The sequence below is a fragment of the Danio rerio genome, chromosome 9 (genome assembly GCF_049306965.1).
Source record: "Danio rerio strain Tuebingen ecotype United States chromosome 9, GRCz12tu, whole genome shotgun sequence".
Taxonomy (NCBI): domain Eukaryota; kingdom Metazoa; phylum Chordata; class Actinopteri; order Cypriniformes; family Danionidae; genus Danio; species Danio rerio.
Genome location: NC_133184.1, coordinates 8,232,180 through 8,246,531, shown reverse-complemented (window position 1 = coordinate 8,246,531; position 14,352 = coordinate 8,232,180). Strand labels below are relative to the sequence as shown.

At 38.2% G+C, this 14,352-nt stretch overlaps 1 protein-coding gene across 13 annotated transcripts in view; it reads right to left on the bottom strand.

Annotated features, from left to right (window-relative positions):
- Positions 1–74: 74 nt before the first annotated feature.
- Positions 75–14,352, bottom strand: part of myo16 (myosin XVI) — a 357,150-nt gene continuing 342,872 nt past the window's right edge. For all 13 annotated transcript variants that reach the window (XM_073912461.1, XM_073912457.1, XM_073912458.1 and 10 more), the window contains one exon: positions 75–3,299. Coding sequence is in view for 7 of the 13 variants with exons in the window: in XM_073912457.1 (XP_073768558.1) it covers positions 3,123–3,299 (177 nt within the window). In the remaining 6 variants the exon portion in view is untranslated. The remainder of the gene's footprint in view (positions 3,300–14,352) is intronic.

Below are 14,352 nucleotides of genomic sequence, written 5' to 3'. Positions count from 1 at the left end.
GAAAAACAAAAACAAAAGTAAAATGATGCAATAGAATAAAAAAAAAAAAAAACATTTGCATGAAGAGATTGAAGTAGTTTTTTTTTAGGTCAGTTGACTGACGCTGTGCTTTATTGCTGTACAGGAGTTTTATAAAACATTTCAAAACAAAATATGTACCAAGACATACATTTCTCTTCTTTCCCACAAACATGTATTGAAGTAATAGTCATTTTTATATATCATTTACACAAGGATCAGAATAAACTAAAAAAACAAACAAACTAAAACACATCGACTACAAAAGACAGCAACACTTATGATATTTCAGTATTTCATTGAACTCTGCGTATTTGAGCAAGAGCTGAGATATGAATGGGTTTGCTTTCATTTGTCGAGACATATATAGTAGAAATCAGCAAATCAAAACCGAGACCAAAGGTTAATGTAATGATGTTCTTGGACTTTTTTGGCTACAGTTTTGACTGACTCGCATGAGCTGGTCTCGACTACAACACTGGGATATGTTCAACACTCACTGTGCTTAGCCAAACCATTTTTGGCTACTGTTCAAAATCAAATCAGGTCCATTAATATGAGGCTGTGTTGGGCTGGAGGGTGAGAGGAAGTTCATAACATTTACGTCTGGATGATTCCATAGTATCAGACAGAGAGGGCAATGATGTGTATATCTCCACAACGTATCAGACTAAGCACAGCAAAAAACATACAGACGGGCCATGTACCTAAGAGAGATCTCATGCGTTAACATACGTTCCTTTTTTAACAACAGAGTAAAAAAATTGGGCTCATACTGTACAGTTCTTTTCATTCTTTTTTTAAATATTGACGATAAGCCAATACCATAGACATTATAAAATAGCAATTTTCTGTCAATAAATAAATGCTTCAAATAATAGTACCGTAACCCTGTTAAGCAATAGCAATGCAAAGCAGCTTTTCTAGTCATATCCACCGAAATGATATTCAGTCTTCTTCAACACTGGCCTGCACAGTGATTTTAATATGCGTCTCTGATCTGCAGGACTGCACAGCAGTGAAAGATGCTTAAACCACCGTCCAATGGAATGGGGAAAGGGACTATTCACATTACTTGGGAAGATAAGAGACAGGAGATATGAGATACATAAGCCTATTATAGAGCTGTTTGATATGAGTTATAGAGCCAGAAAGAATGACTTCCAAAACTGGACCTTTAAACTCATCTCTACAGTGTTGATTGAATTTTGTATCTAGTTTCACCTTGAAAATTCAAGTTTCAATACAATCAATAAAAAATGTGTCACTTAAACTATAACAAGTTCTCTGACAAATTCTCTGACTTAATCTATGCACATTCAAAAATCAAGACCTTGAGATGGATCACTATGTTGGAGGGGGCTGCATGGGCGTTCTTTTATAAGGTTTAACATTTAGGGACCCCATTTTACCCAGCAAGACAAGACGCCGCCTTCAGAATAAGCACACAGGCATGGAGTAACGCTCTTAATGAAGCTTAAACAAAACAGCGGCAAAGTGCAACTCAAACATTCTTGCACAAACACAACGTTCTGTACAATACATTAAATATTTTTATACATTGACCACAGTCCTGTTGGGATGGGGAACGGCTAAAGAATTCACCATGAATAAACAATCATCCTGTACTAAAATGATATTCACACTATAAAACCATCTTAATCCTTTTTCCATTACGTCCCTGGACATTTAGGGACATCTTTCTATTATAAAGACAATAATTCTTTGTCATCATACTTCAACATTCACAATCTGTACATAACCCATCTTTTCGCCCCAAACCTGAAGGACTTGAAGTTCTGCTTATTCTCAGAAAAGTGCCTGTTTGTCAGTTGCAAAGCTCAACTCATGATCATGGTTGGTCTCTAGTTTTAAACCTAGTGTGTAAGATCCACAAAAATATTTACCCAAGGTCTTTCAGGTAATAAATCTGTATGTGCGCACTATGGCTAAATCAAATGCCTTGAACTATTTTGTGGGCATCTGCGTACCTTCACTTTAGGAGAGATGAACATTCTGGAACTTGTGCTGTTTGTACATGGGTACTAAGGTACTAACATGTTTTCATACAACCAAGCATTCATACATAAGCACCTTTGAGAAGAAGGTCCACAAACAATAGATCAGTCAAATCGGCAGTAGTATCCATCACTAGGAATCGTTGTTCCATCTAGTGTTGCATTTGGAGAATTGTGCTCTTTAACCATTCAATATAAATCAAGCATCTTCAAGTTCTTCTTCTGAAATCTAACGGTTTCTTGTAGCAGAAGTTTCCACAAATTAGCTTAGATTTAATGATGGATTCAGTCCAGAAGCTGGTGGAAATGTTGTAGACCTATGATGTTACTCGTGATTTCCCTGAACCCTGACCTTTTTGCAAGGTCACAACCTGTGTGTGATGGTTGCCACCTCTGATAGAGGGTAACCAAAGCACCTGAAAAAAGCATGAGGTGTAGCTGCTTCTCTGAACCTGAAGGACTTAGTTCACAAAGCTAGACCAAGAGGCCAACACAAAGTTTTTTTTTTTTTGTCTTGTAAACTTTAAGGTCAGTCGCTAACACATGCCTCAGGTGCTCGAGTTGGAACAGAACTGGCACTTTTTACCCAACCCAGGCAACAACAGCCACATGTGGAGCAACCAGCACCAGGGTTTAAACCTAAAATATGGCCCACGATGGAGACTATAACACACAGCAGCACAGTTGAGATATGTTTGCACAGCCCTAAGATAGCATTGATGAGTAGCAATCAAGACGACATGAGATTCTTTTTCTCCAAAAGGCTTTACATTTAGGACACTGTAAAAGGAGATTAATAGAAGCCATATTCCCTTTCGTCTGCCTGGCAATGACTATTCAGGATAGGGCTCTGTAGTCCTTGGGGGTCTCCATGTTATTTGGCGATTAGTTGTAGAGATGACGTCAAGCAAATTTCCATTTCAAAAATGAAGAGGAAGAAGAACAACTTTGGATGGAACGCCATCCTCTCATGAGTTCTGAGTTTGACTGTAGAGGCTACCCCTGTGCAAGGGGTAAAACATAAGGGCATCATCAGGCCTAAGGAGTGGGGTTTAACTGAGGGGGAACTCAGCAAGACCACAGTCTCTAGGGTGACGCTTTCTTTCTGGGGCTCTTGGTCTTAACTGTTAGGGTGGGTGAGGTGTTTGTGTGGAGCCAAGCGTTCTGCCAGTCTGGTCGGCCATCACAAACACTTCTCCGCCAGCGCAGTAATTCCTGCAGAGTGGCCCGCTGTTCCCCACACGCACGTGACCTCTGGGGCACCTGAGAAAATAAGAGGTCATTTTAGTATAGTGTATAATGGATGTATCTTCACTAAGTGTGGTCAACCTTGCTCCAAGACAGGGGTGTCCAGACTCGGTCCTGGAGGGCTGACGTCCTGCAGATTTTAGCTCCAACTTGCCTCAACACACCTGCAAGGATGTTTTTAGAATGCCTAGTAAGAGCTTAATTAGCTACCCCAGGTGTTTCTTATTGGGGTTGGAACTAAACTTTGCAGGACACCGGCCCTCCAGGACCGAGTCTGGACATCCCTGCTCCAGGAAAACTTCCTTTTGTACACTATAGCTACAGCCAGGATCCAAAACACCTGCCTGATATTTTCTAGTAGTCTTGAATGCTTTGAGGAGTTGCTTCAGGTATGTTTGATCTGGGCTAAACTCTGCATTATGGTTTCCCTCCAGGAGCATGGTTGTCGACTATGATTGCTGAGTATCTACGTTATTTAAAACAATAATCAAACTTAACATAATATTAATAATGTACACTGTAAATTCAATATTATTTACATTCTAATAACACAAATGGTAAAACACAAAGCATCTAAGCAGCAAATACAACATGCTCAGCATTTGGTGGAGTGATGTAGGCATATACAAAAACAAAACAGAACAAAATCATGCACTTAAAATATGCGTTCTTAGCGGTGTAAGAATCTGACACAAGTCCTTCACTCTTGTATTCATGATATACGATTGGTATGCAAGTCATTATATGGATAAATAGTATTTATTTTAAAGAACCTTTATTTTTGCAGAAAGGAGTGTAAAAAGTTGTAAAAAAAAGGACCTACTGCTGTAAAACAAACACAACTCTCCTGAGATTCTGCTTGATGCAACCGGAAAATCAACTATACACAAATACACAAAACCCACCCTCGGGCATCTCTCATCCATCATACAAGCCCAATCAATAAACAGATAAATCAATTCATCCCAATCATGTGCAGCTGGTAAATGCCACAAATGGAACAGGACCTCTGACTGTGCCTCTGATCCATTCATGACGGATGAAGTGTTAAGAGGAAATCACGTGGCTTTAGTTTAGTCAAAGAGAAAACCCCCTTTCCATTTGCTCTCTCTCACTAATAGGATGCCAGCTGAGTGTGTTGGCACTGATTTGGTAAGGGTAGAACTGTAATGCCAAGTGGAAGACTGTCTTATGTTATTATTGTTGAAGTTAAGTGGACCTTACAAACAGTCTTTTGTACATAATAATGGAGCTTAACAAGTGCAAATCTGGGCTGTTAACCTGGACTGAACCCTGAAGCTATTACTGTCCTTGAGCAAGATTGCTCCAAGTGAAGCATCCCTGTAGTGTAGGATACTTGCTGAATGAGCAATAAAATTAAAGGCAACAGTACACATTTTGAAAGTAAATAAATAAATAAAAACTGCCTGAGACATAAATTTTTTTGACAAAAACATTTCAGTGATTTAGACTTTGCAATTTAAATGAGATCAGATCTCTAGAGGTCTCCAATCTGTTGAACCATATCTTTTTCTACTGAAAACTTGATGTGCTTTTGCATTACTCTAAGTACATTTCAGTAGCTTTTCAAATCGAGAGAACGGAAAATATGGAAACATACATTTCACCACAACCTCCATAAAGGATATAAAAAAAATATTTTACGCTCAAATGAAGTGGTTGAAAGAATATTCCCCAAGCTACGACTGTCTTTTTATCCTGCATTTCCAGCATGTTACCTGGCACACAATAAACTCACCTAAACCTATAATACACTCACCTACAGGTAATCTGCTCATGTCATAACTGAGGTTGAGCATGCATGTTTACAAAGGCATACATGACCATAGTAAATCACGCTATAACTGTCAAAACCTTTTTAATATCCTATTCTCTGCATGAAGAAAACTTTTTGGAAGGTACAGGGGCTGATTATATAGTAGTATTTAGCATTCCATCCTAACGTGAAACAAATCTTGTTATGGTTTGCATAAAAAGAAAAAAAAATCATCAAGAGTGCTTACACTAGAATTGGGAACCAAGGAACCAACAATACACAAGGTAAGCATAATGGGGACGGACTAGTCATGTGGGTGTATTGCTTCCTATGTAACAGTTTATTGGACAAATGCATTTTTATTTTTAATATTCACATTGTGTGGTTTATTTATAAACTCATTTCGAGGATCACATGCTTACGATTGATCACAGCTGGTCCCGCATCAGCTAACACGATGCACCAATCAGATGAATCCTAACTCACTATAAATAATCTCAGTCATCTTTGTCTTGATGAATCCCCCCTTCTAACCCTACTCATCCTCTTTTCCTAGATTGGGTGGCACAGCAGCCCACTGGTAAGCACTGTTGCCTCACAGCAAGAATGTCACTGGTTCTAATCCTTACAAGGCCAGTTGACGTTTATGTGTGGAGTTTACATGTTCTCAAAGTGCTTGCATGGGTTTCCCCTTGGTTTCCTCCCACCGTCCAACCAGAGTTTCTTACCTCAGTCATCTTCGTCTTGAAAAATTCCCCCCTTCCACCCCTTCTTCTTCTCCCTTTTCCTAGACAGGGTTGCACAGCAGCCCAGTGGTTAGCCCTGTTGCCTCACAGCAAGAATGCCACTAGGTAAAATCCTTACCAGGACAGTCCACATTTCTGTGGAGTTTATATGTTCTCCCTGTGCTTCCATGAGCTTCTCCTGGGTTCCTTGGTTTCCTCCCACTGTCCAACAAGTGAATTGACTAATCCAAAGTGGCATCATAGACAAACTCTTAGTCAGCTATATCTCATAACAATTCCTAAGTCATTAGCCATAACAAACAGGGGAGTTCTCGAGACCTACTTGAGCTCAAATTCCCCTCTCGTCTTTCAAACAGAAGGGAGCCCCAGGCTCGAGGATCTTCTGAGCTCAGGGCTCTCTCCCACTCTAGAATTCTTAAAAACCCTTTTTACACAAGTCCAACACCACCTCAGGTGAGCGTAAAAACGTTTTTGCAATTTAAGGAATTTTTATTTGAAATTTGGCATTTTTATCACTAGTTTACTCATGCATTACTTCAAAATGCACATCAACCCTGGGTTTTGGAAACCCAACTAGTGCTGCTAGACTCTCAAATGATTTCAAATGACGTAACGGGGACAGCCCTGGCCTATTTTACCTCTCTGGCCTGCCCTGAAAGGGAACTCATCCGGAAACATTGTGAGAGTGGTGATGTTACAGTATAGCAGCAGCGTTTTCTAGGAATCCATTTACAGACAAACACACACCCACGTTCCGCTGGAAAGTACTGATCCATAATTTACACCTCACTGTCGCTTCACAGTTCTGACATCACTATCCGAGCAGAAGAAAAAAACACAAAGATGGGGCACAGTGTACCCAACCAAACAAACCACACACGCTCATTAAAACCAAGCATGTCAATCACCGCTATTCACACCTGTAATGCAATCTGGACGGTACACAAAGCCACACACAGAGCACCTGGATCATATGCAGCTATTCATATTCAGGAAAAAACGCATTATGTTTAACCTTGCATTATTTATGTGCTTCATCAAAGGGCACACATGCACACTTAGAGATGTGGATACAGACAGGCGGGCAACATGACCACTTACACTCTAAATATAGCCCTGCCTCTCAATCCAGTGGGGACATCCAGTTCTTTGACAATCAATTGACAGAATATTCAGTGGTTCAAGCTTTGCAATTCAAATGAGATTGGCTCTCTGGAGGTTTCCAAACAAGAAAAAAAGCCCCCCTCCCCAATTATATATGTGTGTATGTATGTATGTATGTATATATATATATATATATATATATATATATATATATATATATATATATATATATATATATATATATATATATATATATATATATATATATATATATATATATATATATCCCAGAAACTGGGAAAAAAAAAAACAGGGGGGCTAATAATTTTGACTTCAACTGTATATGTATGTATGTATGTATGTATGTATGTATGTATGTATGTATGTATGTATGTATGTATGTATGTATGTATGTACAGTTCGAACCAGAAGTTTAAACTCTAAAAAAGGAAGAGCCATTTTTTAATAAAATGTTGGTAAATCATACTAAATGTTTTTTTTTTTTATTTTAGGTCTATTTACATAAACTTCCTTAGTATTTTTTTTAGCTTTGCTTTTAAACTGTATAAGTTTTGTCAAATGTTTTGGGTATCTTTCCACAAGCTCCTCACACTATTTTAAAGAAATTTTGGCCCATTCCTCCTGACAGAATTGGTGTAACTGAGTCAGATTAGTTTGCTGTCTTGCTCGCACAAGCTTTTTTTTTAATTCTGCCCACAAATTTTCTATAGGATTGAGGTCAGGGCTTTGTGATGGGCACTCCAAAACATTCACTCTGTTGTCCTTAAAGCACTTTTTAACAAATTTGGCAGTATGCTTAGAGTCACGGTCTGTTTGTAAGACCCATTTATGGCCAAGTTTTAATTTCCTGGCTGATGTCTTGAGATGTTGCTTCAGTATTTCTACATATTGTTCTTTCTTCATGATGCCATCTATGCTGTGAAGTGAACCAGTCCCTCCTGCAGCAAAACAGCCCCACAACATGATGCTGCCACCCCCATACTTCACAGTTGAGATGGTGTTGCTAGGCTTGTAATCTTTCCTCTTTGTCCTCCAAATGTAACACTGGTCATTATGGCCAAACAGTTCAATCTTAGTTCCTTCAGACCACAGGACATGTCTCCAAAAATAATTATTTTTCCCAGTGTAATTTTGCAAATTGTAATCTGTTTTTATTTTTTAATTTAAATTTTTAATTTAATTTTTTTTTTTTTTTTTTGAGTCTGGCTTGTTGATTTTCCCATGTTGTCACACAAGGAAGCAGTGTGTTGGAGATTTACCTTAAATACTATTCTACAGTTGTGCCTCCAATTAACTCAAATGTTGTCATTAGCCAATTAGTAACTTCCAAAACCTTGACACCATCATCTGAGCTTTTTCAGAGGCATAATAGTCTTATTGCTTGCAAACTTGACTTTCAAGAAAAGTTATAACAATTTCTCCAAAAATCTCTCTTTCATTATTCTGTTATTAAGCATAACTTACCTAAAAGAAAAAAGCGTATAGTCACGTTAACATCTGCCTTTTTTTTAAATGGCTTTGTGCCTATTTATACAGTGTATGTAAACTTCTGGTTTCATATATATATATATATATATATATATATATATATATATATATATATATATATACATACATACATACATACATACACACATACATATATATATATATATATATATATATATATATATATATATATATACACACACACACACACACACACACACACACACACACACACACTCACACACACACACACACACACACTTTGCTTAAACTGTAAATATAATCTTGCATAGTTCTTAGGATGAAAATGATGTTTCGACATAAGCTTTACAAAATAAGATGCACTATATTATTATTTTGATTAATATTTTAACAAAAAAAAATTCTCTAAAAATATTTTGTAAAAAATATGTAAAATAAGTATTACACATCAAATATAGCAGGCATTTTTCTCCCCTTAATTTGGTAATATTCTTTTTTTCTTGTATAAATTATAACATTTGTGAATTTTTTTTTAAACTCAAACACACTCAAACTATCTTTTTTTAATCTTTCTTTTTTTACACTATCTAAAATTCTACAATAATAATAAATATATTACCACCATACACCTGTCATTGCTAATGCATGCTATTTTAAAATCCTCAAACAGCACAATAATAACAGAACGTGCCAAACCACAGGGCTGTAATTTTGAAAGTGTGCATGTAAATAAGGGCAGCTGGTCAGCAGCAAAGGGGAGGACACATGGAAATAAGCAGTCCCAGGGGAGAGGGGCGGCCCGTGGCCTGACATTCAGCCCAAATCACCCCTTCATGAGATATAGGCTGGAACTCAATACGGGTCAAGCCTGAATGTCAGTGCAGTGAAAGGTCAGCGAGGACATGTGCGCCTCATCACGCTCTTATCATCTATGAGGACGACGCTGCATTTGCCCCAAACATTTACTAAAGCAATCTGGATTCAGAGGGCAAAGGTCAGGGAATCATTATTAACACGCATATTATGGGTTTTTTCACTGGGTGGAGCATATACGTCACTTTCTCCACCTCTAATGTTCACTCTATTGTCCTTTTATATGAGATAAGATTATATATCTTATCGGAGTTGGGAATGGCAACACAGGAGGCATTCATATTGTGGTGGCAGTAATGATGACTGATAAAATGGCTTTTCATGGCTCATGCTTTTTGGCATTTGTCAAAGTGTCTTAACTGGTGGGTCACAAGCTGAAAATGTGTTGCATGTCTGTTCTGATCCTAGACAAGAAGGGGAAAATGTATAAACTGGTGTGTAACTAGAGTTTGATTAAATTTATATTAAACCAGAATAGTTTTTTTGTTTATTTGCTCAGTTGAACATTTAGAAAACAGATTTTTAAAAAGCCTCAACTGACTAGTATGGTTTGAGATTAAAAACAAACATGTAAAATGTCCTTTTGATTCAATTAAATTCAATTCATCTTTAATTCTATAGCCCTTTTACAATGTAGATTGTGTCAAAGCAGCTTCACATAGAAGATTGTAGCTACATTGAGACAGTGTCAGTTCAGTTTTCAGTGTAACCGGTTATTTTGTACTGATGTCATTTATCATCTTTTTTGCACTACATCGCAGTAGCTTACTATGGTGAAGTAGGCGATAGGGAGTAATTAAAACGCTCTAACTATGGTTGTGCCGATAGACAATGCCATCGTCCATCGCTGATGGCCGACAGACACCACGATGCTGAGCCGGCATCACAATCCTCCGCCTCTCTCCCGTTGCAAATCCGCTAACAGGTCTTAGTTTTTAAATGGCATTTTAGAACAAAAATGATCCACATCCACACTGGCGTTTAGTATTTCTGAGCAGCCCTCCTTTCACACCACTGCTGAAAACGCTCATCACGTGACCACACACACATTCACACACACAGACGCACACACACTGTCATGTGCTCGAGACAGCGGGTCCAGGCAGTCAGCGGGTCAGTAGGCTGCTTCACACTTGTACTTGGTAATTTTAGCGAAAACCTCAGATACTGTTGACTGGTTCCTGTTAGCTGTGCACATTTTTTACCAATGTCATTATAATGACACAGATCGCTTTGCCTATTCACGAGTCCTATGGAAAAAGTGATTGACAGGTGGTAATTATGTGTGTAACTTATCTTTATTCAGTTACTGTTTGATTTGTTTATGGTTAAAACCAAGACCATGTGTGTCAAGTAGTTAAAACGGTAAGCTACAAATAATTAATTCGTTATGAATTAATAAATTTTTCATAATTAATTTACCACTGCTTACGACAACGATGCCATCGTCCATCGTGATGTTTCGTATTAGACATCGTATGATGCCAAAATGGTCGACATCGCCCTAGCTCTAACTAATCAGTAATCAGACAACTGTGCACAATTCCCTGCTTGTGAGTTTTTCACTGACACCAAAGTCACAGCAGAACCCAGGACCCACTATTTCATTTCTGGAGAGGAACTAAAAGCTGTAAAATTCCATCTATGCTTCTCTCTGTGGAACCTTTGACTACTGCCATTTTAGTGAGGTTACATTTACTCCATTCTCTTACCGATACACAAGCATGTCTGCAGAATGGGTTTTCTCCACCACGTCCATCATGGATCGGCTGTGATGGCCATGGCTATTTTACAGTGTCTGTGTTGCTGTTTGATGATCACCGGTGACCGTGATAGCCAAAAAGTTCTATGTTTTGAGCTTTAAGGGGTGAATACAGACTGTGGTCTATAAAGAGCAGTGTGTTAATCTCTCTGTCCACATTGTACAGATGTTTAGTTTCATTCTCCAATGACTCTTTTGTCATTCAAACTTTAATAAGACTAGCGAGCTCCTCTTATTTTATTCTGTCCCACCCCCTTTACAAGAGCTGTAAACCCTTAAGGATGATAGGTTCCAGTGTATAGAATTTATTTAATTATTTACTTATTTATTTATTTTAAAGCAATAATAATAATCACCAATGCCTTGTTGCTGCACTCAGTGAAGAAAAATCACTATCAGTGTGCAATCATTACTTCAGTCAAGTGAGAATCATTAGTAGGTTTAAATAGACATGCACTATATTTCCAAAGGTTTTGAGATATACCTTCCAAATCATTGAATTTAGTTGTTCCAATCACTTCTTTAGCAACAGATACAATCAAGCATCTAGGATTGCTTGTTTCTACAAATTAGAATTAAACTAATTAAAATGTGATGCTGTGATAGGTTTCAACCTGTGCAATAAGTCTGTTCATGAAAAATGTCTCACTATTAAATATTTCTCGCTAATTATTAAAAACCCTAGCTAAACTCTAGAGCAGTCACTTTTTCTGTCTGGAAATCTGGGTCTAATTGGGTCGGGGTTTGGGATCATAAGCTGCGTCCCAAATGGCACACTATACACTATGCACTATGTACTTATGCAGTTACACACTCAACAGGATAGTATATGTATGTAGTGTCTTCCCAAATGGCACACTAATGTTTTTTTTTTACTAAGTGGAAATTCAAACCGTTTCCCTGATGACGTTTGACGGTTGCCAAATCTGTGAAATAAACGACCGAATTATCAGATGATACCTGCCGTGAGTATTGCCGCATTCACCATCGGGAGGCGCTATAATCACACTCATAGAAGAATTTAGCTTTCACCATCCAAAATAAATAAAGTTATCCAACATATGCGCCCAATACCCCCGCCCCTTCCGTTAAGTAAGCAAACTTGCGGTCATTGAGTGCGTGAAGTGTCCACCATTACATCATTTTACCGGCTGAACGAGTGCATCATCCGGGTAATTAAAGTGCACTTATGATTTTTAGACTTTTCAGTGTGAACACACTACTTACACTATTTATACTACAAGATGGCGTAGAATAGTGCTTAAGTGTGAGATTTGGGATGCAGCGATGGTGTGGGTGTGTGCAGGGGTTGGCTGGTTAGTTCCAGTGAAAGGAAATCTTAATGCTTCAGAATACCAATATGTTTTGGACTGTTTCATGCTTTCAACTTGTGTAGACTGGTTGGGGATGACTTTTCCATTTACTCCATGACTGAGCCATGCCTGTCAACCCTCCCACTTTTCCTGGGATTCTCCTAAATTTTACAATTATGTCCCGCTATCAGCGTGTAATGGTATTTTCCCTTATTTCTCACAAATTTTCAGTCTTTCTATGAAGGGTGGCAATAAACATTAAAGAGATCCTCCTTAGATGCAAACCAGACCGCCTAACCACCAGGGGTGGTCTTAAATGTGATTCTGTTCTGTGCTTTCGTTTTATTTAAGCGTGAAAACACTATAAGAAAAAGTTCCCCTCCTATGCAATTATCAAAACAGTCAGTTCATGTAGCAGTGTGTGACTGCCAGACGCGCTTCATTCCCTATTTTCACATCTCAATGTTGACAGGTATGGTCTAAGTACCAGTGTACAAGATCTATTAAAACATGGACGAGGAGTTTGGAGTGGAGGAACTGAATTGGCTTGCACAGAGTTCTGACTTCAACTCAGCTGAACACCTTTTCTGTAAATTAGAGTGGAGATTGCAAGACAAGCCTTTTCATTCAATAGCAGTGCCTGACCTCAAAAATGTGCATCAAGGAAGAATGGACAAAAGTTTCCAGCTGTTATAGCGGCAAATAGTGGACCCACTCACTGTTAAACCATACAGATTAAGATAGGGATGTCATTTAAAGTTCATGTAATTTAGATTTTTAAGTATCTTCTGTTTTTGACATGTTTTATAGTATTCACTGATTACTTATACCATACCGTATAATAGTATTTCCTTTGTATTTCAAAAATATCATGTTACAGTACAACCATAGCAGAACTAATGAATCATGTCTATAATTGGGACTTTTTGCTAAATGTGTTGCATTTTTCTGCCATACTGCAAGATGGTACTGAAGGACTGCTTTTGTGTTTATTTAGAAAATCTGACTAATGGAGTAACAAGTAACATGAAAAACAGCTGAGCATACTGAAGTCTTACTAATATCTGCAAGCATTAGGAGATTAGCCGTAATCTTTGATAAACAAACATAGTAGCGTCTGTATAATTCTATGAACTGCAGATATTCCATTTCTGAGGATTCAGTGGGGGTTTCGTGCGCATTTAGACCTGGATTATTTATCGTATCTCATCTATCAAGCACACTGCCAGTTCTTCTTTCACCCTTTGGCTTTCAGTTGTCATCATGTTTCCTAATTTCTTCAAACGATTTTGCTGTTTGATTCATAAGGAACATTATAAGCCAAAGAGGGAACACAGCTATCAAACTATAAAGAGCTCAGGGATATCTTTACGCCTTAACAGCTTCAATCTGGAACCTGATGAACTTATCTGAAAGTCTCCCATTCAGCGCACTTGCAAACTGTGTTTATTGAAGATTAGCCTCCACAAACAGAGCAACGTAATGTCAAATTGAGTGAGTTCTGTGGATCGGTTGACAAGCAGCAGCGATGAATGGAATAGTATTGTTGGAAAGAAGGTCGTGTGGACTCTTTGTGCAAATCTAGCCTGATCCAATTAAAACCTCTAAAAGAAGAAAACAGACTTTCTTCAACTGGCTTGTTTTCAACCAATGCCACTTAGCTTGATCGAGTGCATTAAAAAGGATATGAAATTAGGATTAAGATGTGCACGCACTTTAAATGGTGCAGCCTCCTTTTAGTTCAAAACTAACCTGGCCAAATGATGTGTGCTTGCCAACCTGCATATGGTTGACATGGATTTAAATATTTGCCAATTTTCCCAAATGCACTTTAACATCTTCTGAGTAACTCTTCAACATGTCTTTGGCAATGCGGCAGTCCCTCACAAACATACACCAACATACGATCCTTGGCTTGGTCCAAGTTCATGCTCTTTACCAGTAATTGAACTCCTTTGGGTGCAGAAGGACCGATAATTAAAAGGGCTAGCCCATAATCCTC